Raw genomic sequence first — 25560 nt, forward strand, 5'->3', positions numbered from 1 at the left:
AATGATTCAACTTCAAAACTTTTTTCACTTCGTTCAAAAAAATAAATAAATTGAAAAAACACTTCATATGACTTTTTTATTTTTGTATTTTATTTTTATTCCAACAAGTTTTGTTTGGATTTAATAATAAAGACACCAATGTCCTACTCAAACCATGATCGAAACGTAGACATGATGACTTCAATCAAAGAAAACATTTTCAATACGAAAAATAGTGTTAAAATGCAATTTTTTGAGGGTCATTTTTTTGCATTCAAAAGCGTTTCTTTTTTTTGAACAATTTTATTGACACTATTAACAGCAATTGAAAAACACATTCACAATTCCATTATATCATATTCTAACAATATGAGTTTTGAACAATTTTTATCAACACTTTTAACAGCAATTAAACACATTCATATTTTCACAATATCATATTCCAACAAGCTTTCTGATTGAAACACTTTTTTAATAGAATAATAAAGACACAAATCTACCTTTATTTTTTTTGGTTTGAACAAATTTATTGACACTAATAACAGAAAACAATCATGACAATCTCAACAGCAATTAAGCACATTCACAATATTACAAATCTACCTTCATACTTCATGACCTAACGGTATCATGCGTTAATGATCACCGTAATGACTTCACGAAAACACTGCAGCACGTGTGTGCACTCGCAAAAAACGAGGTAATGGTGACATAACGGGACAAACGTGTCGTATTCTAACGCAACGCCTGGGCCTGAACGCTCAAGGTGGTTCTCGTCAAATGACACAGGGAGAGTGTTTTATCGGCGAAAGGCAGTGAAATAGTTTTGTCTTCAAAAGGCTTTACCTTGAAAGGATTCGTTAAGGCAGGCTAGGTAGTCCTTCAACAATCATTTCCCCAAAAAACAAAAGATGAATATCGATCAGAGCGGTCAGACTGCTCACCACCCCATCGATGACGTAAGTAATCACACACATGCGACATAAATCCAAATAATAAAACTCAGTGATCATTTAGCTTGCATTTGAACACAATAGTGTAAGTGAAATAATAATGTATTTAAAGCATAACAAAAGGAAGCTCGCGGTTCTTACGTAATGTGCATACATCTCGTGATCCACGTGGACTACCCTGATGACATCCAAGCACAATGTCAACATGCCTTCCTTACTAGGATAACTTACTGTATTGTTGCTTTACACAAGGGTGGGTGGGAAGAAATCCCACTTGAGAAGACAGAGTATATAATATAACAGTATAATATAATAGTATTGCCCTTTACACATTGGTTAACTGCTATTAAAAGTCTCGATAAAAATGGTTCAAACCTCATATTGTTAGAATATGATATAATGAAATTGTTTCATCTCATTGGCTGCACCGCTTATCCTCAGTAGGGTCACGGGGGTGCTGGAGCCCATCCCAGCAATCATCGGGCAGTGGACACCCTGAACTGGTTGCCAGCCAATCGCAGGGCATACAGGGACAGACAACTCACTCGCTCATTCACACCTAGGGACAATTTGGACCGGCCAATCTACCTGAAATGCATGTCTTTGGAATGTGGGAGGAAACCGGAGTGCCCGGAGGAAACCCACGCAAGCACGGGGAGAAAATACAAACTCTGCACAGTAAGTCCGGTAGCCGGATTTGAACCCACACAGGAGGTTCCCAAGACCTTAGAACTGTGCCGCACTTGCGCTAACCACTGCGCTGCTGTGCTGCCCTAATGAAATTGTGAATGTGTTTAACCAGCTCAGTAGCCTAGATGGTAGTGTGCCCGCTTTGAGACTGGGAGGTCGCTGGTTCGCGCCTCGACCGGGACATACCTAATTGGTATAATGGCGGCGCCCTCTGGCTGCGGCTGCATCGACCCGCTACAACGGGTCAGGTGTATCGACATTTCGTTCTGTGTACATTGTTACAAAGAATGACAATACAAAGGCTATTATTATTAATTGCTGTTAAAAATGTCGACAAAAATTGTTCAAACGTCATATTGTTAGAAATTGTGAAAATGCTTAATTGCTGTTAAAGGTGTCGAGAAAAATTGTTCAAACCTCACATTGTTTATTTGCTGTTAAAAGTGTCAATAAAATTGTTCAAACCAAAAACTGAAAAAAACACAATAAACACACACAGTAGTTGAATCAATAATGCCTTGTCGGGATGGATACATGTTTATTATTAATTTGTCAGAGTTTGTTGGACCGGCGCATTAATGATTCTGTTTCGCTTGTTAGTCCCCAATTCAACCCAAATATTTGCGGTGCAGCAACTTGACTATGCCGATGCTCCCCATGGAATTCTTCAAAAGCGAATTACAGTTGTACCTGGATGGCTTGACAAAAGAGTAAGTAAAACAAAACAGCTCAAGTCATCCATGTGATGCTTAACAACTGTTAATTATTCCCTGCAGGACTTGGGACTTGATAGAATATGGCCATTTTGATTGCAATGCTTTTATGGTGCTGTTGAAAATGTGGCAAAGCATCCTATACAAGATCTCCACAGAGGTCCTGAGTGTCGTGTTACCTCAGGTGAAACAGCTTGGCCAGATAAGAGTGTAAGTCCAACGCCTCCGCCCACACTCAGTACAAAACCATAAAAAAATTACAATGCTGTTCTCGGTTTGGCAGGAGTAAATCGGAATCTGCTCCCTGGGTGCTCAACTACTCCCGTGTGACTGTAGATGACATATATGCATGCATTTGGGATTCGCTTCTGCTAGCTCTCAAAGATTCCATAAACGCCGTGGAAATCGGGTCCTCTTGCGGCGATCACCTGTTGGAGTTGGTGGCGATAAAAGTCACCAACAGTGTGAACACAGCACTGTCCGATGTTTCATCGCAGCACAACTACGTGGCACACCTGGACGTGCCTCACCAGGTGTCCGAAATCGGTGAAATAGCTTTGCAATCCATCTCCCTACTCAGGGATTGCCTGGAAACCATAAGGCGAGCGGGTAGCCATCATATTGAAGAGGACCGTGTGGTCAGTAACCCATCAGAAAGCATGAGGGCGACCTTAATAGCACCTCTTCCCACTCCTGTGCAAACGTACGAGCAGGGAGAACCACACATACGCATGCCTGCGCCCGTCGAAGTGCACCAAAAGACAGGAAATGTTTGCCTTCACCCGCCGACAGAAACGTGGACAAAACGAGAAAACATTTTTTGTACGGTGTTCTTGTGGAAGTTGATGGACCACATCGCTCACTTGAATGCCAAGTCAGTGCTGGAAATGGATATCGATTGGATGCTGGCGCAGCTAAAGAGCACTGTGTTGGAAACTCGCCCCAACCACCCACAGAACATAGGCGACTTCCACATTGACATCTACAAGGACCTTTGTCAGGAATTTGGTTCCAAGGAGCGGCTTTATTTTTCAGTGGTGTGCTGTCAGCTAGTATTTGTAGAAGCTCTTGCTAGAGCATTGAAAAACCATCTCCTGGCACCAAAAAAGAAGGACTTTTTTACAGTAGTGAAGTCTTTTTTTAAGAAAAGGACCGCTAAAGTCTCGCTGGCCGATGATCAGGGGCGACGGGCCCAAACCATGAAACTATGACATAGAACTAAAATTGAAGAGTTCGGATTTATACTACTTCTGATGGAAAAAACACATAACAGGAATGTTTATCAGTGCAGCCTGAGGTCAATTTATTGGTTCTGCTTTAAGAGACTACAATTTGAAAACCCCAGCTGACTTAAAACTGAGGAAGTGACGACCTTTGCTGCTGAAATCTTTTGGCAAACTGTCACAGTTCAGGTATGCGGATGCAGTGCGGGGCCAGCACACAGTTCCCGTGTGAATAAGTCGAGTCCGTTTGCTCGGTCGCAGAGTGTCATGTGCACGTTACATAGACAAATACAAACCAAACGCACTCTGTTCGGGAGAGCCTTTTCACAACATAGGATTGACTTTGAGCACCATGAAAATTATTCAGCCTCATCATCCAAGTCGTGTGAGAGTCCTTGTAGCCGTGTGACAGCGCCGCTGTGTGTCGGCGCGTTGGTAAAAACCGTCCCCACAAACTGAGGCGTCCCTCGCACAATGTGTTGGATAATCGTACAAGAGCCCGATATCTCGATGCGGAAGCCTGAATGTCTTGGCTCCTCCCCTGTTGGACCAGAACTAGAGCTGAATGGGGATGCAAAGAACTGTTGGGAAACACAAAGACAACAATTAACCACAAATTCTAAAATAAAAACTACGTTGAAAACTCCATCCTTCACTATAATACTATTCCTTGTCTATGTAACGTGAACAACCTTGAGATAAGACCATCAATTTAGCCCCGATGTCACTGATAAAAATCCTCTTTTCTGTCCAAGTACGTGAATGCACAAATTGTTTGTCTCCAATGGTATGAGCTGCACTAATCATTCTGGCTTGTTAGCACAACACTAAAGACGACACTTAAGTTCAGTAATTCTTCATGTAACATGAACGCACATTTGGTCAAGTAGTAGCACCTCAAGTTTTACTAAGTTAAGAACACATATTTTGGATTCATTTAGTTTGAGGGATATTTCATGTAACGGTGTTACGTGACTTGAGCTTGTCAAGTGTAAAAGAGTGGGGACCAGAGGGAGGAGATGGGGGACATGGCAACAGCGAAATAAAAACAACACCAATTTTAAACTCCCACTTGCAAGGATTGCATTATCCTTAGAAAACTTGGTGGCTTTAATTGCCTCCTTGTTGATAACAGTTTTCCCAACCGTCAATTGTTTACAGCCGTATCGCATAGTGAATGTAACAAGTGTGTAATTTATTGATTTTTCGATAATTCCAAGCTTTGTGGCCATTGTTACATTTTTACTTTCCCCTTTAGCGTCCCTGCAATAAATACATTAACAAAATACAACATTGGAAGGCATTGTGGGAGGTAGTTTAGCCAATAGCATATCAGTATCTTCATGATGCTCCGAAACATCCAATAGCATTTGAATATGATGCGTTTTTGGCACACAAAATAATTTGTGGCGGCACCGTGGATAGGTGGTTAGCGTGCAGCCCCACGGTGCAAAGGTTCAGGGTTCAAGTCCAGCTACCGCAGCCTCCCCATGTGGAGATTGCATGCTTTCCCGTGCTTGCTTGGGTTTCCTCCCACATTCCAAAGACATGCATGACAGGTTAATTGGCCGGTCCACATTGTCCTTCGGTGTGAATGAGCGAGTGAGTTGTCTGTCTGTGTGCCCTGTGACTGGCTGCCAACCAGTTCAGGGTGTCCCAGACAGCTGGGATGGGCCCCCAGCAACCCTAGTGAAGATAAGCGGTGCAGATCATGGATGGATGGAAAATAATTTGTTGTTCATGTCCTATTGAGGGGAAAATGCTACAAAGAGGGATATATTTTCCACACTGTAAAGTAAAATGTAACGCATGGTTGCCGTATCCCCGTGGTCTTCTGTTTTATTTTCAGGCTACCTCTAAAGCTCAGTATCTAAATGATTGCAAACCTTATTACAGCTTTAGGACTTACAGCTTCTCCCGTGGTTGGATCTATGAAGTCAGCCCAGTAGCCTGCTGTCCACAGCGCAAAACACATCTCCTTAGCACCGCTCACAAACTGCAGTAAAGAGGAAGCATATTGAGAATCCCCTCACACTTTTCACATAATCCAAACTCTGACAAAAGTGTACACAACAAGATGCTGGTACAGTCGTATAAGGTCATCCCACCCTCATCTAAAATGTCAAAAATGCTAGATCACGCTATTTGCTCTGATGCGGTACATATAATATACAACTGATTTTGAACTTTTGTGCAACTTGAAGAGGCATTCATAACTTTAAATGAACAATTTGCCAGTTAAAGTTGGAAGATTGGCTCCAGTTCTAACTCACATTTCCAAATATGATGTCATTTAAGGTAACAATTTTGGATGGTTATTTTAACGTACATGCTCGGCAATCATTTGGTTGTTTGTATGTGCCCTATGATTGGCTCCCTGCCAGAGTTCATAAAGCCAAATAAATGTCTGTCAGAAAATTCCCCAGCTAACGGTTGATTCAACCTTCAAACCTCAACACTCACTTTGTTGAGGATTTGCTCTGTGTCTGGCTCTGCCTCCTTGGAGTGACCACTCTGTTGAGAGACCGTCACAACTGTGATGGAAGTATTAGGCACTGTTGGGAACAAGAGCTCCAAATCTGACAACACAAATAGTATATGGCATTATGGACCGACACTTTAGCAAGCTTTATTTTGGTAATACTCACGGGAAAAACACTCTCACCTTTTCTTAGCAGCTCAGGACAGGAACTTATAGAACAATGTGTGTCTGTTTGATTGAAGTACTGCTCAGCTTTGTGGACACGTTTTGATATGGGGCCCAGTTTCCCCTGATGAGCAGAACAAGCATATACAAAAATAAACATTAGGTTTTCTTCTGGGTATGTGCAGATTTAATTCAGCGAAGCTGTTGCAACATTTTAGCTTTTGAATGACCATGACTTTTCGTTCACAAATACAATGCACAAACAACGATTCTAAGAAGTGAAACTTTGACATCCCACATTTTTCACTCAGGCCCAGTTTTGCTGTAAGAGGCGATACAGGGAACATAATTATTCGTCATATACCCCCACCAAAAAGTAACATATTCTGTAGTTACAATACATTCTACAATATTGTTCCTCAAAACCAAGTTCTCAACTTATTTAAAAACTCACTTGGCACTATGGTGCTAATCAGTAATATTAATGAATTTGACAGAAGATTCCACAATTTTGAAGCGGTGAACTAAGTACATAAAAAGTTGGTGAATTGGCGTCTGATGCTCTTATAGAGGCTAATATATACTTATGTGTATTTTGTGGAAAAAGGTAGGCAATATTTTACCTACAAGTATTATTCATGAACACAATTGTTGGCATAAAGAAACCAATGTTTGACCTTACAGGATACCAAATACAGATCAAAAATATCAGAAAAGAGAAAGCCGTTTTCTTATGTTTGTGACTTGTTAATTAATTTTTTATGTATTGGATTGCCTAACAATGAAGAGGGCGATAGTGAGACCAATAATTCTGATTTGGCGCACACCTCAGCTCCAAATAATATAATTGAAGGGTTCCTACAGCTTGAGGCAAGTAATATTCAAGACTTTTTATTGGCTTTTGAAATCAAATTTAAGACCAAGTAGACAAAAAAAATCCCCAATCGAAACAAAGCAAAAAAACACAAGTACTTCTTGCACACATGGCCGAAATAGTTCAACAACACCCACTTCCCATTTCATTCACACTTTCTCATCATCCAAAGTGTCTGAATTTGCTATGTGTATTGTGGGTAAAGCTAAGACATGCGTCTGCTCTGTTAGGCTCGACTGAAATCAAATCACCGTTTTGATAGTTCCGTTATTGTGGTCACGCCATGTTGCCATGAAAGTGAATTGGTGAATTATTAAAAAAGATGATAAATGTTACTCAAACCTTTTAGTTAAGGCAAATTTAAATCTTATTAATGTGTTCACATTTTTAAGACTTTCGAAAAACTGCATTTGAGACATTTTTATGCTAATTAAGGCCTTATTTTTAGCATAATAAATCACATGCCTTTTAAGACTTTTCAAGGATCTGCAGGAACCCTGAATTAGTGATAGTATTACAGAGAGTGCAGAATTATTAGGCAAGTTGTATTTTTGAGGATTAATTTTATTATTGAACAACAACCATGTTCTTAATGAACCCAAAAGTCTCATTAATATCAAAGCTGAATATTTTGGGAGTTGGAGTGGGGCTTTTTTAGTTTTAGCTATTTTAGGAGGATATCTGTGTGTGCAGGTGACTATTACTGTGCATAATTATTAGGCAACTTAACAAAAAAACAAATGTATACCCATTTCAATTATTTATTTTCATCAGGGAAACCAATATAACAGCTCAACATTCACAAATATACATTTCTGACATTCAAAAACAAAACAAAAACAAATCAGTGACCAATATAGCCACCTTTCTTTGCAAGGACACTCAAAAGCCTGCCATCCATGGTTTCTGTCAGTGCTTTGATCTGTTCACGATCAACATTGCGTGCAGCAGCAACCACAGCCTCCCAGACACTGTTCAGAGAGGTGTACTGTTTTCCCTCCTTGTAAATCTCACATTTGATGAGGGACCACAGGTTCTCTATGGGGTTCAGATCAGGTGAACAAGGAGGCCATGTCATTAGTTTTTCTTCTTTTAGACCCTTTCTTGCCAGCCACGCTGTGGAGTACTTGGATGCGTGTGATGGAGCGTTGTCCTGCATGAAAATCATATTTTTCTTGAAGGATGCGGACTTCTTCCTGTACCACTGCTTGAAGAAGGTGTCTTCCAGAAACTGGCAGTAGGACTGGGAGTTGAGCTTCAGTCCATCCTCAACCCGAAAAGGCCCCACAAGCTCATCTTTGATGATACCAGCCCATACCAGTACCCCACCTCCACCTTGCTGGCGTCTGAGGCGGACTGGAGCTCTCTGCCCTTTACCGATCCAGCCACGGGCCCATCCATCTGGCCCATCAAGACTCACTCTCATTTCATCAGTCCATAAAACCTTAGAAAAATCCGTCTTGAGATTTTTCTTGGCCCAGTCTTGACGTTTCAGCTTGTGTGTCTTGTTCAGTGGTGGTCGTTTTTCAGCCTTTCTTACCTTGGCCATGTCTCTGAGTATTGCACACCTTGTGCTTTTGGGCACTCCAGTGATGTTGCAGCTCTGAAATATGGCAAAACTGGTGGCAAGTGGCATCTTGGCAGCTGCACGCTTGACTTTTCTCAGTTCACGGGCAGTTATTTTGCGCCTTGGTTTTTCTACACGCTTCTTGCGACCCTGTTGACTATTTTGAATGTAACGCTTGATTGTTCGATGATCACGATTCAGAAGCTTGGCAATTTTAAGAGTGCTGCATCCCTCTGCAAGATATCTCACTATTTTTGACTTTTCAGAGCCTGTCAAGTCCCTCTTCTGACCCATTTTGCCAAAGGAAAGGAAGTTGCCTAATAATTATGCACACCTGATATAGGGTGTTGATGTCATTAGACCACACCCCTTCTCATTACAGAGATGCACATCACCTGATATGCTTAATTGGTAGTAGGCTTTCGAGCCTATACAGCTTGGAGTAAGACAACATGCATAAAGAGGATGATGTGGTCAAAATACTAATTTGCCTAATAATTCTGCACTCCCTGAAGTAAGCTAACAACAAGTCAACCCATCTAGTATCTTTTTCTCATTGCATGGACTTTTTTTCCCATGATGGAGGATTACGTATTTATAGATTATTTTATTTAAAAAGATCATCGAAAAAAACTTTAGAAATTTAAGTAAAACAATAAAACTTTTTTTTGCTAGTTTATACATCGCCTTCTTGGTCTGACGATCAAATGATAAGATGTAGGTTCATTTATTTATTAATTTGTGGATCACTAGACGCAAACTTAACGCACCTCACTGTTGACCGATTATCTGATTTGAAAAATAATACACATGCATGGATTGGGATAATAGCTGAAAAGTCATAAAGTCCAAATTTCCCCTTCTTCAACACCACTGGTAATGTTAAGCTTTTTACATACGCATAAAAACTCATACCACGTGACCCTCGTGAGGATAAATGTTTCAGAAAATGGATGGATGGATAGAAACTCAAACCTGAAATTCATTGACAAACTGGGCTAGGATGAACTGTTGTCTCTCTGTGCTGCAAGGAGTCGTGAGTACATCAGGCGCACTCCTGTCGGCTGGGGATGTCTTCTTCTCTTCCACACCATCCAGATGGCTATCGAATCCCGCGTTGCCTGGTAACTGGAAGCGTTGGTCTTGAGGTCCAAAGGGTCCCATATTCTCATCGGGCCACACAGTCCTGGGTCCTGCAAAGGACACTAGAGTTAGAATCACTCTCAACTGTTTGGTTAGTTAATAGTTAAATATTACGGGTCACTAAACTGCAAATAAACAGGTTAAGATGCATGCATAGCATTTCACAGTTTCTCAAGGTTGCGTTGTTTACGACCATACCTGATTGAGTGTGTGATACCGCAATGTAAGGTTCATCCGGTTTGGCAGTTGAGAAAGTTCCAACTCTGCCGACTTTGAGAGCAGCTAAAATCTGTCGACCGAGGGTCTGAGATCGGACCAGCCGGCCGCCACCACACAAAACCTGAAAAGTAATAAAAGCACCTGAATTATGAGAAAACCACTGCTATATGTATCAATAAATGCCTACAAATATTTGCGTTATAAGCAAACGAACAGAAATGAATCACGTAATACCTAAATAAATGACAAAAATGCATCATTTATCTTGTGTATTTTGTATTGTCATCATATTGTCACAACAAAATGCTATAAAAATGAGAAGGTGGGGCAAATTGGCTGAGCTTTTAACCTGTAGCCATTGATCAGGGATGAATGAATGGTTTTGCATGGACTTGCTCCCTCATATCTTTCAGATTTAATTTCGCCCTATGTTCCGGTCCAGAGCCTTCGCTCTGAAAATGCTGGTCTACTAGTGATCCCAAGACCCAAAAAGAGATCCGCAGGTTCAAGAGCGTTCTCCATTCGGGCCCCAGTGCTGTGGAATGCTCTATCCACGCGTTATAACACTTTTTTAAACTGGATTTGTTTTAAATACAATGCTACATATAATAAATGACACTCAAATTACCGTATTTTCCGCACTATAAGGCGCACCGGGTTATAGGGCGCACCCCGAAAAAATAGTTTTTGGTCCTATTTTTGACATACATAAGATGCACCGGATTATAAGGCGCTACAATGGGAACGTGGACAAACTAGTCAGATAGTTCAGTCCAACTTATTACCCCCTTAACATTTCCAAAGCTTGCAAAGACGCAAATACGTGTCAAGAACACGTGCGGATGTGGTGTCCGTACGATGTCACTCAAATGCATCGTTCCATCATTCGGAAGGTTAAAGTCTTGGGATTCAAGAAATGCCAAACATTCCTTAGTTTCTATTTTCTTTTTCGCTCGCAACTTTACTGTGCATATGACAATAAACACTTGGAATTGAGTTTAATTTAAAAATAGACACTCCATTCCATCCATTATCTGCACCGCTTATCACAGAAACATCGAGTTCAGTCTGAAACAAGATACAGGGACAATATAAAACCCGGAGTAGCTCACCAAAGTCGTTGTGTTCATGATAATGTGCAGCCAATGTCTGTGAGGGTAGTAAATCCAGGAGAATAAAATATTTGCAAATAGAGAATAGAAAAAAATGCTTTCTGTATGCCGTCAGCCACGTGCTATACGCATTCATCTTTTTCGGCCAATTGCAGGCTTTGTTTTGCCGTTTAAGCCAATGCCAGCCTGTAAATGATAAAAGGATCCGCCCCTTGACCTCCGAATAACTTTAGCCAATAGTGATCGATTCAAATGATGATTGACACGTCTTTTTTGGCCAATTGCAGGCTTTGTTTTGCCGTTCAAGCCAATGCCAGCCTGTAAATGATAAAAAGGATCCTCCCCTTGACCTCCGGATAACTTTAGCCAATAGTGATCCATTCAAATGATGATTGACACATTGGTTAGCCAATGAAACGCCGGTAAATAAATCCCAGCATACACCGTGGACTACTTGGCGTTCGGGGGAAAATCTAGTCGGCGGCGGCAAGTTAGTTGCAAGACTTTGCGAATTAATTTTGTTCCATAAATAAGGGGCACTGTATAATAAGGGGCATGGTCAGCTTTTGAAAAAAATAAAGGCTTTTAGATGCGCCTTATAGTGCGGAAAATACGGTACTGCAATTGGGGAAAGAACTAAGTAAGATGCTGAAAAAAAAAATGCTGTTTATTTTGTAAAGAAACTTGTTTTACACAAATTATCTTTGGTTTTATTCTACATAGTCTGTTTTGCTGTGAGTATAGAGGAGCCGTGTTATGTTTATCATCGCTTAATAAGGGAAATTGATATCCTAAATAAGGGGAGCAATTGGCTGAGGTTGACAAGTGTGACATACTCCCCACACAGTATCGGTAGTTTTTTTTGCAGATTGCTCAAGTCATGCTTTGTGTAAATTAGTAACAACTGCAGGCTTGGGGAGTAATGGATTACACAAACAGCTTTACATAATTAGGATACAAAAATAATAATTGTATTATGTTGCATAATCCGGTGTGCGTTGGTTTAAACTTTTTATTTTTTTCCTTTGGTTACATTACTCTTGTTTACATTTGCCATGTCCGATCATGGCGCACTCTCTGCTGTCTCATTCATGCCACACAAACACACTGGTGCGCTCACTCTCAGGCCCCCCGCAGCATGACCATATGACCAAAAACTTTGCAAAACTAACAGAAAAGTCTCATAAGATTAAAGTGTAACAACGTCAACAAACAAGTATGAACATATAAATGAAATAATCAAGTGAAATGATAAATGCAATTTTATGACTAAGGGTGTGTGCCCTCTTCCAAAAAATCCTTTCAAGCTTCCATTGATTCACTTCATGGAGTTATTCACATGCGTCTCACATTTAAATAGACAGAATGCGCAGACAGACAAATTGTGTTTATCATCATTTCAATCATTTATGCTAAAGAGACAGAGATGACAAGAAATCCCAGAATGTGCTTTAATTTAGAAAGAGCACACTAGATGCGCTTAAAAGAACATTTAGTGTCCTTAATGTGAAATAAAACAGAGCATATTTTGTCTGCCATGTGAAAGAGAAATGTTCAATTTTTCTGTAGTGCAGTGGTTACAACATTCGCCTTACACGAGAAAGATCCCCGATTCGAGAGTGGGTGGAAGCATGTGTTGGCCAAGTGAGGGATGGGCGCCACCTGTACTTGCCCAAGACACACCACAGGAAATGGTGCAATCCAACAGTATCTATCTATCTACCTCGGTCATATCCCTCAAGAAGGGTGACCGACCGCAAGACAAACACATACAATAACAAAGAAAATAAAAGCAAAAAAAAAAAAAAAAACACAAACATTTTTGGACCGTGGCCAACTCAATTTCCCAAACACCCAAACAAGTTAAGCACCTCGGCACCTAAGTTGGTCATGCTTTCGTCCCTCCAGATGAAATGGGACACCAGAAAGCGGCCATGTCACTCGGGTCAGGGTGACCCAACACACTCTTTTGTTCAACAGCAGTGGCCAACAGCTTTCACTGGTTTACCCCTGCCGCATCATACGGGTGCCCAGCCCATCCTTAAGAACGCGTCCACAATTCCACTATCCTTTCACAACACCTCTCCACTCCTTCCTATCACCAACAAGAGCTCTAGCTTCCATTATATTTAGACCTCTTTCCTGCAGTGCACTCATAACACCATCCATCCACGTCAATCGCTGCCTTCCTCTTGGTCTCACTATACCACGTAGTTAAAATGTGAGCACTTTTTGTTGGACTACCTGATCATGGTTTCCTCTATTTTTCAAGGATCATATTGTTCATTTATCATGAACAAAATTAGTAATTTTATTTATAATCAATTAATTTGGTCTTTTATTCGCATATTTGGTGTTGTTCAACGGGAATTGATTTAGGTTATTATGTATAGTATTATTATGCCAACGGCATTCCTCCGACCTATTCTACTCTAGTCTTGTTATTTACATATTCTTTCTTTTAAAACTATTCTATATAATTACCTTGTATTATACACTACAATATCTTTTTTACTCTATTCTTTTTATTCTTTTAAATCTATTATTTTATCATTATTGAGTGTTGGCGTGTCGAATAATTTCTTGTGTATATCATGTTTATGGTTTATACTGGCTGGATAAATAAATACAATACAATACAACACGGGCAGCATGGCGGCGCAGTGGTTAGCGCGTGTGCGGCACAGTTCGAAGGTCTTGGGAACCTCCTGTGTCAAATCCAGCTACCGGACTTCCTGTGCGGAGTTTGTATGTTCTCCCCGTACTTGCGTGGGTTTCCTCCGGACAAAAACATGCATTTCAGGTGCATTGGCCGGTCCAAATTGTCCCTAGATGGGAATGAGCGAGCGAGTTGTCCCTGTGTGCCCTGCGATTGGCTGGCAACCAGTTCAAGGTGTCCCATGCCCACTGCCCAATGATTGCTGGAATGGGCTCCAGCACCCCCGCGACCCTACTGAGGATAAGCGGTGCAGCTAATGAGATGAGATGAGACAATACAATAGATGGAGTAATCCAAAAGTAAATGACAGTAATCAAGCTACCTTCGTGCAATATTATGGTACACGGATTACGTTACTGATTACATATTTCAACAGCTAACTAGTAAATGGAGTGGATTACATTTTTTGCAGATCAGCAAAGGTAGCGACTAACTCGTATCTGTTTACATGTTTTGAACTGACACCCCATGCCACACAAATTAGCGAACAACAATATTAACAAGACGCTTCAAAAGCGCCACTTACCGTGCTGGACATCACTGGAAGTCGGCCTGTGTCTTCAAATGAAACCGTCCAATCTATTCAGGGGGGAAAGAACTCAAGTTTAACAAACCCAAGTCGTATATTAAGCGAAAGTTGAAGCTAACACAAAATGCTAGCCGTGGTTTGTTACAACACACCCGCACACTCTTAGACGAGCTGACGCAATGGTGTCGTTACGCGGGTATTGTTCATAATTTTGTGCGGAAAAAATCAAGAACAAAACCAATTTTAATCCAGATAAAAACTACAACTTGGAGAAAAGGTGTCAAAAGGGGAATCGGATTTGGAAGCAAAAGCAAAAGTGAATCAGCTGATCCTGTTATGACACTTTCCTGTGTTGATTCTCTCATTAGTAACTCAAGAGCAACTTGTTTTTATTAACAAATTCATATAAAATTATTACACAAATGACAATCCTATATCGGTGAAAAATAAGATAAAGTACATTTTGTTCTTACCTGGCATATACGTTTTAACCTTCGCAAAACAACTACGGGAAGCGATTAAGGACTTGCGCCTTTGCGCACGCGCAGTCAGTGGCGTCAACTAGAACATTTACCGCAAAGCGGCAGCAAAGACCAAGTAAACGCTCGAAGGCAGTGTTTTTTTTCCTTTTTTTGTTAAAAATTATCATAGTACACCTTCCGTCGAAAATCCTTAATAATTCGTTCCCTGCACCACTTTCACCTTTGTGTTTTGGTTATCATTTTGCCCAAATGTGCGGTGTATTTTTCTTATTTTATAATTTGTGTTTCCCGTGGCTCAGGACTAAAGTAATAAAGTTTTTTTTTGTTTATTAATTCTGCTGTGCTTTTAGATTTTGGATTATTTTTAACCTATTTTATACAGTTTTGCCAAATTTCTATCCCTTTTTTCTGGAAATATTCACAAAATTAGTATTTAAAAATGGCAAAACAATATTTGGCTCAGGAAGTCATAAAGATTTTTTGTTTGATAATTTTCCTGTACATTTAGATTTTGCAATTTTTTTAACCTAATTTATACAGTTTTGCCAAATTTCTATCTTTTTTTCTGGAAATATTCACAAAAGTAATACTTAAAAATGGCAAAACAATGATTTGGCTCAGGAGATCGTAAACATTTTTTGTTTGATAATTTTCCTGTACATTTAGATTTTGCAATATTTTTAACCTATTTCATACAGTTTTGCCAAATTTCTATCTTTTTTATGAAAAACTTTACAAAAATAATACTTAAAATTGGCAAAACAATTATTTGGCTCAGAAGGTAATTTTCCTGTACATTTAGATTTTGCAATATTTTAACCTACTTTATACAGTTTTGCCGTTTTTTTTTAACCTGATTTGTTTTCTGGAAAATTCACAAATTAATACTTAAAATTGGCAAAACAATTATTTGGCATAGGAGGTAATGAAATGAAATGAAATGAAATGAAATGTAATAAATGTTTTTGTTTAATAATTTTCCTGTATTTGAGATTTTGAAACCCTTTTAACCTATTTCACATAGTTTTGCCAATCACTATCTTTTTTAATGAAAAAAGTTACAAAAAGATAATACTTAAAATTGGCAAAACAATTATTTGGCTTACGAGGTAATAAAGGTTTTTTTGTTTAATATGTTCTTGTACATTTAGATTTTGCAATATTTTAACATACTTTATACAGTTTTGCCGTTTTTTTACCTTTTTTGTTTTCTGGAAAATTCACAAAAATAATACATAAAATTGGCAAAATTTTTTTATCTGCAAGTACACCAAAACCCTTCACTTACTACATTTTTAATGTTTTCTTTTTTTATGTTGTAAAATACGAAAATAATAATAACATTTAAAAATAATGTGTGCAGTAGTTTTATTTTATATGATGTGTTAATTTTTTTTTTTTGCAGCACAGCTTCATCAAACAAAATAAGTTATTTAAAACTCCGGTGTGAAATATTTTACCACAAGATGGCACTGTGTTGTCTGGTACGAGTGAGGATGCAGGAAGCCGGAAGAACATGGCAGCAATCCAAGAAGGGATTCCACGGTAAAAGATTTTTTTTACAATTTTCTCAACCTATGATTTTTTTTTTTAGAAAATGTAATATTTGTATAATAGTTCATATATTTTTTCCCGTTATTTTTCTACCACTAGGAGGCACAAAATATTACACTCTGCCCCTTTAATATATTTCCATGTACTCATTATGAGCAGATATATGTAATCGGGGGAAAATGCTTCCACCTACTGGTGTAGATGAATGATACAGCTCCTCAGCTGATCACTGGACTGAAAAAAAGATGCAGAACAATGGCATGCTATTTTGCAAAGATAAAATTGGGCAATTTCATGTGGTCCACTAGACAAGGTCCCATGACACACTGCTGTGATGCCGCATCATAACTTAATTAACTTCACCCCCCTTTGCTGGTTTAAGATCAGGTAATTGTGTAATTTTGTAATTGTAATCCTGCACAGATTTTTGTGATTAAGGGCTATATAAATAAATGTGACTTGACTTGACTTTTTTTTCTCCATAATTTTCCAAAATTATTTCTCAATTTCTCCCTACATGAATTAAATTTCATTTCAACAAAAACAAAAATGGTTCCTCTTTTTGAAAATATTTCTAAAAAGAAAGTAAATAAATTAAAGGTCACTCCATTGTTTTACCATGGATGACCTCAAAAATAATACTTTAATTGTACCAGACAGTATTTAAATGCTATAGTTTCCCCCTTCCATCCAGAATGTTGACTATTGGCTGGTTATGGTTTTACATAGAAAATGTTCTCAAAGTGTTGTGCTGTCTAAGTGAAAATTAATCAGTCATATTTGAGGTTTAACGGCTAGAAAAGTAACTCAAAATGAAGAGCAAAAATTGCTGTAACGAAATATAATTTAGAAAGACATAGGATTTGAAACTTGAATTGAATTGACTTTATTGTTATTGATAACAACACAGTGAACATTGTTTGCAATGAGAATAGATGTGGGACTCCAGGGTAAACACATAATCAAGACTTGAAAGAAAAGAAATATGGGGGAAAATGTCTGAATAAATAGGCAAAATTATTTACAAGGTAGTGCTTTGAGACTGGCCTAAGTTGTAGTAATAGTGCAACGGAAAATAGTGCATTGTAACCAATGTTCCCTCTAATTTTCCTTGAGTCTGAGCGTTAACACAAAATCGGGGAGCAACCCTTGAAACAACGGTGAGCAACTATAATCCCAAGTGTGGCAATTAAGTCATTATCAAACATGTCCAAAACTTGACATCAAGTTACATTTTGCTGAGTTTCCGGCAATGCAAAATTATTTTTCTCTTATGAATGAATTGACTCATGTACTATTGCAAAGGTTGTATGGCCTACAAATGTCGTTTGTTCTTACAATTCTTTCACAAGATATCCATTTCTTTTTATTTCCTGATATATTTTGTCGCATAATATCAACATTTTTGAGGGCTTATTTAGTCGGTCGTAAGGTACAGAACTATACTTATTCACATTTTTTAGTGGAAGTACAATGTTGGCAACACGATTCACTTGATATAATTGGAAATTATTTGAATGCAACACAAACATTTCCTTCTTTTTTTTCGTGTTTTTTTCTACTTTTTTTTAGATTCCTTTAAAAAAATCTCATTGTGTTTATTTTTTCCGAGCTGTCACTTTTTTATTTGTTCTCTATTTACTTTATTCCTACATTTATTATTTTTATTTTTTTTCTGTTTTTTTTCCTAAATTTTTCCTTCTTTTTTTCATTTCCTTTTGTTTCCTTTTTTTCTCAGTTTTCACTTTTTTTATTTTGGTATTTTTATCTTTTTTGTTCTATTCCCCCTTTCTTAAAGTCATTTTGTGCATAATTTTACATAATATTTGGTCATGTTGGGATTAAAGAAGCAAAACAACCTGAAGAGCCGTTTAGGACCCAAAAGAGCCGGTTCCTTTTAGTGAGCCGAGTCGAAGAAGCCGGTTCTCGACAAACTCTACTAACTTTACTCAACTTCGTTTTACTTCGACTCGACTTCAAAATACGCATTTAGGACACAACGTCAGGGGAACCCGTGTATTTTTACCTTCATGCACTGTAACTTTGACTTAAGTCGCTTCTTAATTAGTAATTTTGAGCCCTCATTTTTGTGCGCTGGCTAGAGTTTCTTGTGCGCCGAGAATGTGCGAGCAGTGCGCAATTGCAAAAGCTTCCACAGGTCTGAACAATCGCACAAAGTCTGTGAGCATCGCTTAGAACAACGTTGAGCGACATCAATCCTGCATGCAGCAATCAAATGGTGACCAAACGAGTCTGAAACCTAAAATCAAATAAAGTTGAATTTCGCTGAGTTTTTGGGAATTGTAATTTTTTTTTACAGAATTGTATTTAATCCGTTTTTTAGGGGAAGTAGTGTTGTCAAAAAGATTGACTTGATATATTTGAAAATTATTTGAATGTAACAAGAACTTTTTCAGCAACCTATAACCCAAAAAAAAGACAATATTTTTTTTTGTAAATGTGAACAGTCGGACTCCTGGGACATTTGACATAACAGCTGAAGCCAAAAATGTCAAGTTGTTTTAGTACCATGGTCAAACAGGAATAAACATGTGTAGGACACAGCACAAAGGCAGAAACTGACTGAAAGTTTCTTACCGTGCAAGGTGCAATCATGACCGACACTGCGGGGTTAATCCCCTCCACTACCCCCACCCCAGTCGCCAGTCCCCCCACCATCTCCGGCGCCAGTTCAATCTCGTGCTGATATTGACTTCAAAATACCACGTTTAAAGCTCAGGAAACAGACCGAAACCACATTGTTTTAACCCTCATGCAATGTAATTCTGGCCAAATTTTCTAGGAAATTAATTTTGCAATTTCAAGGCCTGATTTTTATGCACTAGATAGATTTTCTTGTGCGCTGGAAGGTCTGGGCAGTGCGCAATTGCGCATGCTCGCACCTTAGGGGGAGCATTGATTGTGCAATAAATGCACAATGAAAATAACATATCTTTATATGCACTTAAAATCTGATTGGAAACAGAATATTGCAAACTTTCCAATTATGTAAAGCCATATAAATGTGCACAACAAGGTTTTTATCCAAATGCGAGTTTTCCCGATTGCATTGGTTGGGTTAGTCCTTTCATTTTTTGTTTGCTCGTGCATGTATTTGCATTAAAGGATGTGATTGCTTCTGCATGCATGCATAGTTCGCCTCATCAAGGATATTTAAATGCAAAAAAGCATTGTTAATTTGTAGGACTGATGCAGACAAACTCTGTTTTACTCCCTAAAAAGCCTCATGTGTATTTCTCCATGACTTTTCCATTTCATCTTCTGCCTCTACAGCGAAAAAGCCAAAGATGTATTCATCTATATATGTTGGATGACACAGTTGTATCCATCTACACCAAGGGTCTCCAACCTTTTTCAACCGTGGATATACTTTTTGTTACTAATGAGCGCAAAGGCCACCGGGTTTGATATGATTTTCTAAAATAGCAATTTAGCCAGATGGCTTGCTAAATAGCTAAAGGGTAGCTTGATAGTTAGCTGGATAGTTAACCAAGTAAAAAACTAATAGGGACCTAGATAGCTAGCTTAAAGAGTAAAAGGCCAACTAAATAGCTGGATAGAAAGCTAAAGACTAGATAGATAGCAAGAAAGGAGGCTAAATTGTAGCTTGATGACTAGCAAAAAAGATCAATGTTAGCTACATAGCATGCAAAAATGTAAACTTTTGTGAGCTAGACAGCTTGCGACCAGCTCGGTAGCCTAGATGGTAGGGCGCCCGCTCTGAGACTGGGAGGTCGTTGGTTAAAGCCTCGGCCGAGTCATACCTAAGACTTACAACATTGGTACTCATTGCCTCCCTGCTTGGGGTAGGGGGGGGGCTTTCTGGGCTTGTAATCGGTTCATTTGGATTGCCCCAGAAATAAAATATTTAATTTCCAATTAGATGATTGCCTTTATACAAACGTAGTCATTGATGGACTGTACCGTTGATATTTCTTGTCAGCTTTTGTTGCCGGTATTTATCAATGACTCAAACTGGTTAAACTAAACCCTTTGATCGATTGCTAAATAGTCAAGTCAGGTAATGTTTATTTGTATAGCCTTTAATCACAATGAGTCTACAAGAGCTGCACAGATCACAGACTATTGCAAATTCCAGACTACAGTGGAACCTCGGTTTTCGAACGCCTCTCAGTTCGAACAAATCGGTTCTCGACTAAAAATTTTGAGAAATTCCTGCTTCGCTTTTCGTTCAAAAAATCGGAGTTCGAACGCCGGTACGCTAGGGGCGACGCTGAGCGGCGTACGAGTGTAGATTGCCCCCACCCCTCGTGAAGAACTGTTGTCACGGCAACGCGCACTCCTTTTCTGTTTTCGTTTTTCAAAAGCGGTGAAGGGAGTGTTTTAACCCCTAATTATGCCTCGGAAGAAGGTTGTTGCAAGCAGCAAAGTTGCTACAGGTGAAAAAAGAGGAGTAGTGCGTACAACTATTGCATTTGAGAAAGAAATAATAGCAAAATATGAAGAAGGTGTGCGAGTTTCCCTTCTTTCAGGAATACAGCATGGCTTCTGCCGACCGGTAAGAAATCCTATTCATAATTCTTTTCTTTATCCTTTAACCGCTCACCACTTTTTGTGGAGACCCGGGTGCTAAATGACGTGTAAATTTTTTTATTTTTACACTTTCATTTTAGCGTAATCTTTCTTACGGAAGATTACGCTAACGCGAACGTATGATTAGCCTGGGTTAACTTTACGTTAAATATTCAAGATAAACATTCAGGGTGTTGGAACGGATTAAAACAATTTTACATTACTTTTAATGGGAAAAAAACGGCTTCGGTGATCGTACAAATCGGTTTTCGTACCAAGAAATGGAACGGATTATGGTCGAGAACCGAGGTTCCACTGTATTATCACACCATCCCCTGATCTAAAACCTCAGCATGAGGAAAACGAAGAAACCTTGAGAAGGGACTGCCCATGAGGTAATCGCCCTTCCAGGATGACCCGGCTGCAATCGATGTTGCATTAACAAACAAAATTAAAAATAAGATACAAAATAATTCAAGTATGATATAAAATGAAAATAAATAAAAAGGATGACCAGGTTACTATGGATGTAGTATTAACAAACAATACACAAATATTGTCAACATAAAATATAGGTCATTCATAAACTAGAGAATATAAGTGTGTTTTAAGCCGAGATATAAACAGTTCAACTGAGGCTGCAGATCGAATATAAAATAAGTATTAAAAAGTGTCCTGACATTTAATGATTGCTGAAAACAAAAACAATTGCTCCATCTCCTTCAAAACATTCATAGTCGCCGGTGACGTGTTTCATTTAAATCAAAGTGATTTGGAGTTTTTTTAACTGGCATGCTTTTTACTTACTTTGAAGGTTATTTAGCAAACATTTAAACACCGTGAGCACACTACTCTGAAATAATTTGATTTCACAAGGACAAAAGGTAGCATTGAACGAGGGAGTCGTCACTCACGATAAACAGCTTGTTTTGTCTCCTTTTATGCATCAGGAAGTTTTAGATTTTCGGTGAAAAAAAACTGGCCCATTTACAGAAGTGCCAGCTGTAACAGAAAGGATTCAAATGATGAACTATAACTGGAGGTGCCTGCACCTGACGCACACACAAGAAAATCCCAAAACGCTCCAAGTACTATCAGGGTTGCTGAACTGTGCAATGAGGCCTTTCCCTCAGTTAGAAGCCTCGGGGCAGCTGTCGCTAATGAGCTAGCAGTGCGTATGTGCACAGTACAAATCATGCATATGCATCGAAGGCCGCTGGGGTTCTTGTTGCAGAAAACGCACCGACAGACGGTTGATGGGGCATAGCACAGTTTTTAAAATATAGTTCACTCCACAAATTCAATTTTTTTGGTGTCCTGAAACCAGTGTTCATTTTACCTGTGAAAAGTGATGGGTCCAGTCCCATGCTCAAAAATGTATGGGTCCCAACAGAGATCTATGGGTCCCCAAAATTTAGTGTTATCGAGGTTGAAATTGTAAATCGGCAACAAATATATAAATAGATATATAAATCTATATATTCATTCAGTTTTAATCATCACACATAATTGGTAATACAAAGCAGTTATCACGTCAGATTTTTCAGTTCACCAAAATATTGTACATTATACAAAATAATATTTCTGAAATATTAGTCTATATATTCATGCAGTTTTAATCACTTCAGATTTTTCAGTTCATATATTTTTCGTGGTTTGCCCGCCACAGTTGTAATGCCTTCTCAAGGTCCAATTGCAGCAACGGAATTTCCATAGCTAATTTGTGGTTTTCATTGTAGTTGCGCCGATCCAATGTGCTTTTCTGAAAGTTCGTATTGCAAAATGATTTATGCAATCCAGTTTTTTTCTCACGCTGGGTGCACGCATCACAGAACATGTTGCCTCCATTATCATCCTCCTCATAGCATAACCAGGAATATAATTGAGTCCATTTTGGCAGAAAAGTCATTTTCTTGCTAGGAGTATTCTTTTGTTTATCTTTCGTCGAATCGTTCGCTTCAAAACACGTCTTTTCCCTGCCTTCGCGGTCTTCTGAAGAATTTCTCCGCTGTTTTTTCGTGTCGGAATTATTGCCGTTGTTACCACTTTCTGTATTATGTTTCGACTTATTACCGACACTGAAGAAATTACTAATTTTTTGTTGATTTGCACCTAATACCAACTGTTTTTACGGAGGCATACTTCTCTTTCACTCGACAACCACCAAAACAGTGACGTCATCTCGAAGCAACGAGATCTTGTTTGCCGAGATCGGCGCGAGACCAAAACAACAATGTCGGATCTGCCTGACGAAAAGTTTGGAGTGCGGTAAATCTTTGTTAAAAAAAAAAAAAAAAAAAGTAATCGTGTAATAATGACAGTTTGGTGTCAAAAAAGTTGCGTCCCGGGGATGCACGCTGATTTGACACAATGTGTCCCCAGCAAAAATGATGCGTCTAGGACGCAGGGACGCGGGCAAACGAGATCACTGCTGAAACGCACACTGCTATGTAGTAAAACTGAGATGCAAACTAACAAAGCAGTTTCTGCCTCTCTTCATTAAAACTTAGAATTGTAAATATGAGCATTGGATAAACATAACAGTATCGTCAATCAGCTCTGAAAAGGGTTAAACACAATTTCAGTACCCTCCTCTTTCTCAAGTAACCTTAGAACGAGGCCAAGCACTTTGATTTGAATAATTCATTTTTTGGCACCGACTGCAAAAACCATCTCAACTTTACCCCAAATCAGTGCAGAGCCAGTCATAATCAAATCATAAGCATTGCTGATTGCGAATAAACTCCAATCTGCAATTTAAAAAGGATCAATAACTACTAAGAAATTAGGAAACAGTTTTTTTAGTACTGTGTTGTCCACATGGGTCGATCGGATATGATTTATTACTGATTCCGAGTTCCAATCCATGGATTCTTTATTGGGATTTCTAAAAGACTACGCCAAGGCGTGACCTGCAATATGAATTTCGGGAATCAGGGGTCCCCAACCTCCAGGTCTGGTACTGGGCTGTGGGTCATTCTGTATCAGAATGCGCAAATACAAAAACAAATACCATATTTTCCAGACTATAAAGCGCACTTAAACCCTCCCTATAGGCCAGAATGTGAAAATGCGCCTTATAATCCAGTGTGCCTTATTTACCAGAAAATACGGTTGATAAAACTGGAAATGCATCGTTGTGGGTAAATGATACTGCATACTGTAACTGTTTTACCATTTGGAAACATATTAAGTTGTCTTCGAGTGCCCTCTTGTATTTTACATGTTAATTGTTTGTTGCTTAAAGGAAAAAAAAAGAGAAGCGCAGGACTTTGACGGCAGCTTAGACGCCAACTTCGGAACGCACAATGCAAATATTCTGTTACTGTTGCTTGCCCTTAAATATGTAACATATTGTGATTCCTTGAATGAAAATTTTTGTGTGTTGTAATGTTTTGTAAAGATTTTGTTCTCTTGCTTGAAACGATACTGCATGCAGTAACTGCTCTGCCTTTGAGTAACATATGGGGTCGTCTTTGAGTCTGCTATTGCGATTGTTTGCTGAAACCAAATGTCGTAAAGTTAATTTATCCATCCATCCATTATCATCAGTAGGGTCGCAGGGGGGGCTGGAGCCCATCCCAGCTATCTTCGGGCAGTGGGCAGGGGACACCCTGAACTGGTTGCCAGCCAGTTGCAGGGCACACAGAGACAGACAACGCACTCGCTCATTCACACCTAAGGACAATTTGGACCCGCCGATTAACCTAACATGCATGTCTTTGGAATGTGGGAGGAAACCAGAGTGCCCCGGAGGAAACCCACGCAAGCACGAGAACATGCAAACTCCACACAGGAAGGTTCGATATCATGACCTCAGAACTGTGCCGCACACACGCTAACCACTGCGCCGCCGTGCTGCCCATGTTAATCTATGTTCTATCAATTATTTCAATTTTAATGTATTTACTTTTCAACCCTATCTCTCATGGTAGCTTTAATTAAATAGACGCTCCCCTACTTACGACCATTCGAAAAACGGTAGATACGAACGTTTTTTTCCTCATGTCGAAAAATATACATTGCTCTAAGTTGGATTTTGTATTGTGTGCACCTTTTTCCGAGTACAGGACAGTAATGTAGTGCTTCTTTCCGCTGCTACCAGCGTGTGGTGGCGCTGTGAAAGCTCACCCAGCATCCACCCCTGAAGAAAAAATCCGGCTTCCTCTTTCTAGTTTGTGTGTAAACATTCTATACTGTATCTCCAGCGTGCTAAGAACTTTGACATTTTTATTATTTAATAACTTGTGCATCCATTCAATGTGGTTGGTGTAAAGTGTAAAGAAGAGGCGAGCCGTTTCTTTTGAAATTGAAGTGGAATAAGAAAGCTTGATGAGGTTAAAAAAATGGTTGGATCACTTTTTTTCGGCCACTTTCTACAATGGAGGAGGAAGTCGCCTAACTCTTGAGGCTCATCTTCCAAAAATAAGTTAAACTTCAGTTTGTTTATCTTTATGGAGCATATTATTTTATGAAGTGTTTATTCTTTTAGTACAAAACAATAAAGGTTACTTATACAAGCCTTAAACATCCTTATATAAACCTTTAAATATACATTCCATACCAAATATGGCACTGAAGCAAATTACGAATTGTTCGTAA

General features: G+C 39.0%; 2 protein-coding genes across 4 annotated transcripts; one reads left to right on the top strand and one right to left on the bottom strand.

Annotated features, from left to right (window-relative positions):
- Nucleotides 1-666: 666 nt before the first annotated feature.
- On the top strand, nucleotides 667-4407 carry LOC148368956 (uncharacterized). Its single transcript, XM_088330869.1, has 4 exons — nucleotides 667-938; nucleotides 2223-2332; nucleotides 2399-2545; nucleotides 2619-4407. Exons 1-4 carry the CDS (start codon nucleotides 891-893, stop codon nucleotides 3544-3546), a joined length of 1233 nt encoding a protein of 410 aa, XP_088186995.1. The 5' UTR covers nucleotides 667-890; the 3' UTR covers nucleotides 3547-4407.
- Nucleotides 3614-14925, bottom strand: mmadhca (metabolism of cobalamin associated Da). Of its 3 annotated transcripts, none has more exons than XM_088330871.1 (8): nucleotides 14845-14925; nucleotides 14366-14420; nucleotides 9988-10129; nucleotides 9622-9839; nucleotides 6224-6329; nucleotides 6022-6137; nucleotides 5468-5554; nucleotides 3614-4139 (listed from the first exon to the last, which is right to left on the bottom strand). In XM_088330871.1, the coding sequence occupies exons 2-8, from the start codon at nucleotides 14375-14377 to the stop codon at nucleotides 3918-3920; spliced, it is 903 nt and encodes a 300-aa protein (XP_088186997.1). In that variant the 5' UTR covers nucleotides 14378-14420; nucleotides 14845-14925; the 3' UTR covers nucleotides 3614-3917. The 3 variants fall into 3 exon arrangements, with proteins under 3 accessions (XP_088186997.1, XP_088186996.1, XP_088186998.1); XM_088330870.1 differs by having other exon boundaries at nucleotides 14366-14418; nucleotides 14842-14906; XM_088330872.1 differs by lacking the exon at nucleotides 14845-14925 and adding an exon at nucleotides 14521-14804 and having other exon boundaries at nucleotides 14366-14418.
- Between the last annotated feature and the right edge of the window lie 10635 nt (nucleotides 14926-25560).

This window comes from Urocampus carinirostris, chromosome 3, assembly GCF_059441175.1.
Source record: "Urocampus carinirostris isolate Australia breed hairy pipefish chromosome 3, RoL_Ucar_1.0, whole genome shotgun sequence".
NCBI lineage: Eukaryota > Metazoa > Chordata > Actinopteri > Syngnathiformes > Syngnathidae > Urocampus > Urocampus carinirostris.

Coding starts and splice junctions, on each gene's coding strand:
- LOC148368956 (XM_088330869.1), top strand. CDS start 891: ATGAATATCGATCAGAGCGGTCAGACTGCTCACCACCCCATCGATGAC. Junction 939..2,222: donor CTCACCACCCCATCGATGAC/GTAAGTAATCAC, acceptor TTCGCTTGTTAG/TCCCCAATTCAACCCAAATA. Junction 2,333..2,398: donor CTGGATGGCTTGACAAAAGA/GTAAGTAAAACA, acceptor TATTCCCTGCAG/GACTTGGGACTTGATAGAAT.
- mmadhca (XM_088330870.1), bottom strand. Junction 6,330..9,621: donor AGTTTGTCAATGAATTTCAG/GTTTGAGTTTCT, acceptor TCTGCTCATCAG/GGGAAACTGGGCCCCATATC. Junction 5,555..6,021: donor CAGAGCAAATCCTCAACAAA/GTGAGTGTTGAG, acceptor TCTTTACTGCAG/TTTGTGAGCGGTGCTAAGGA.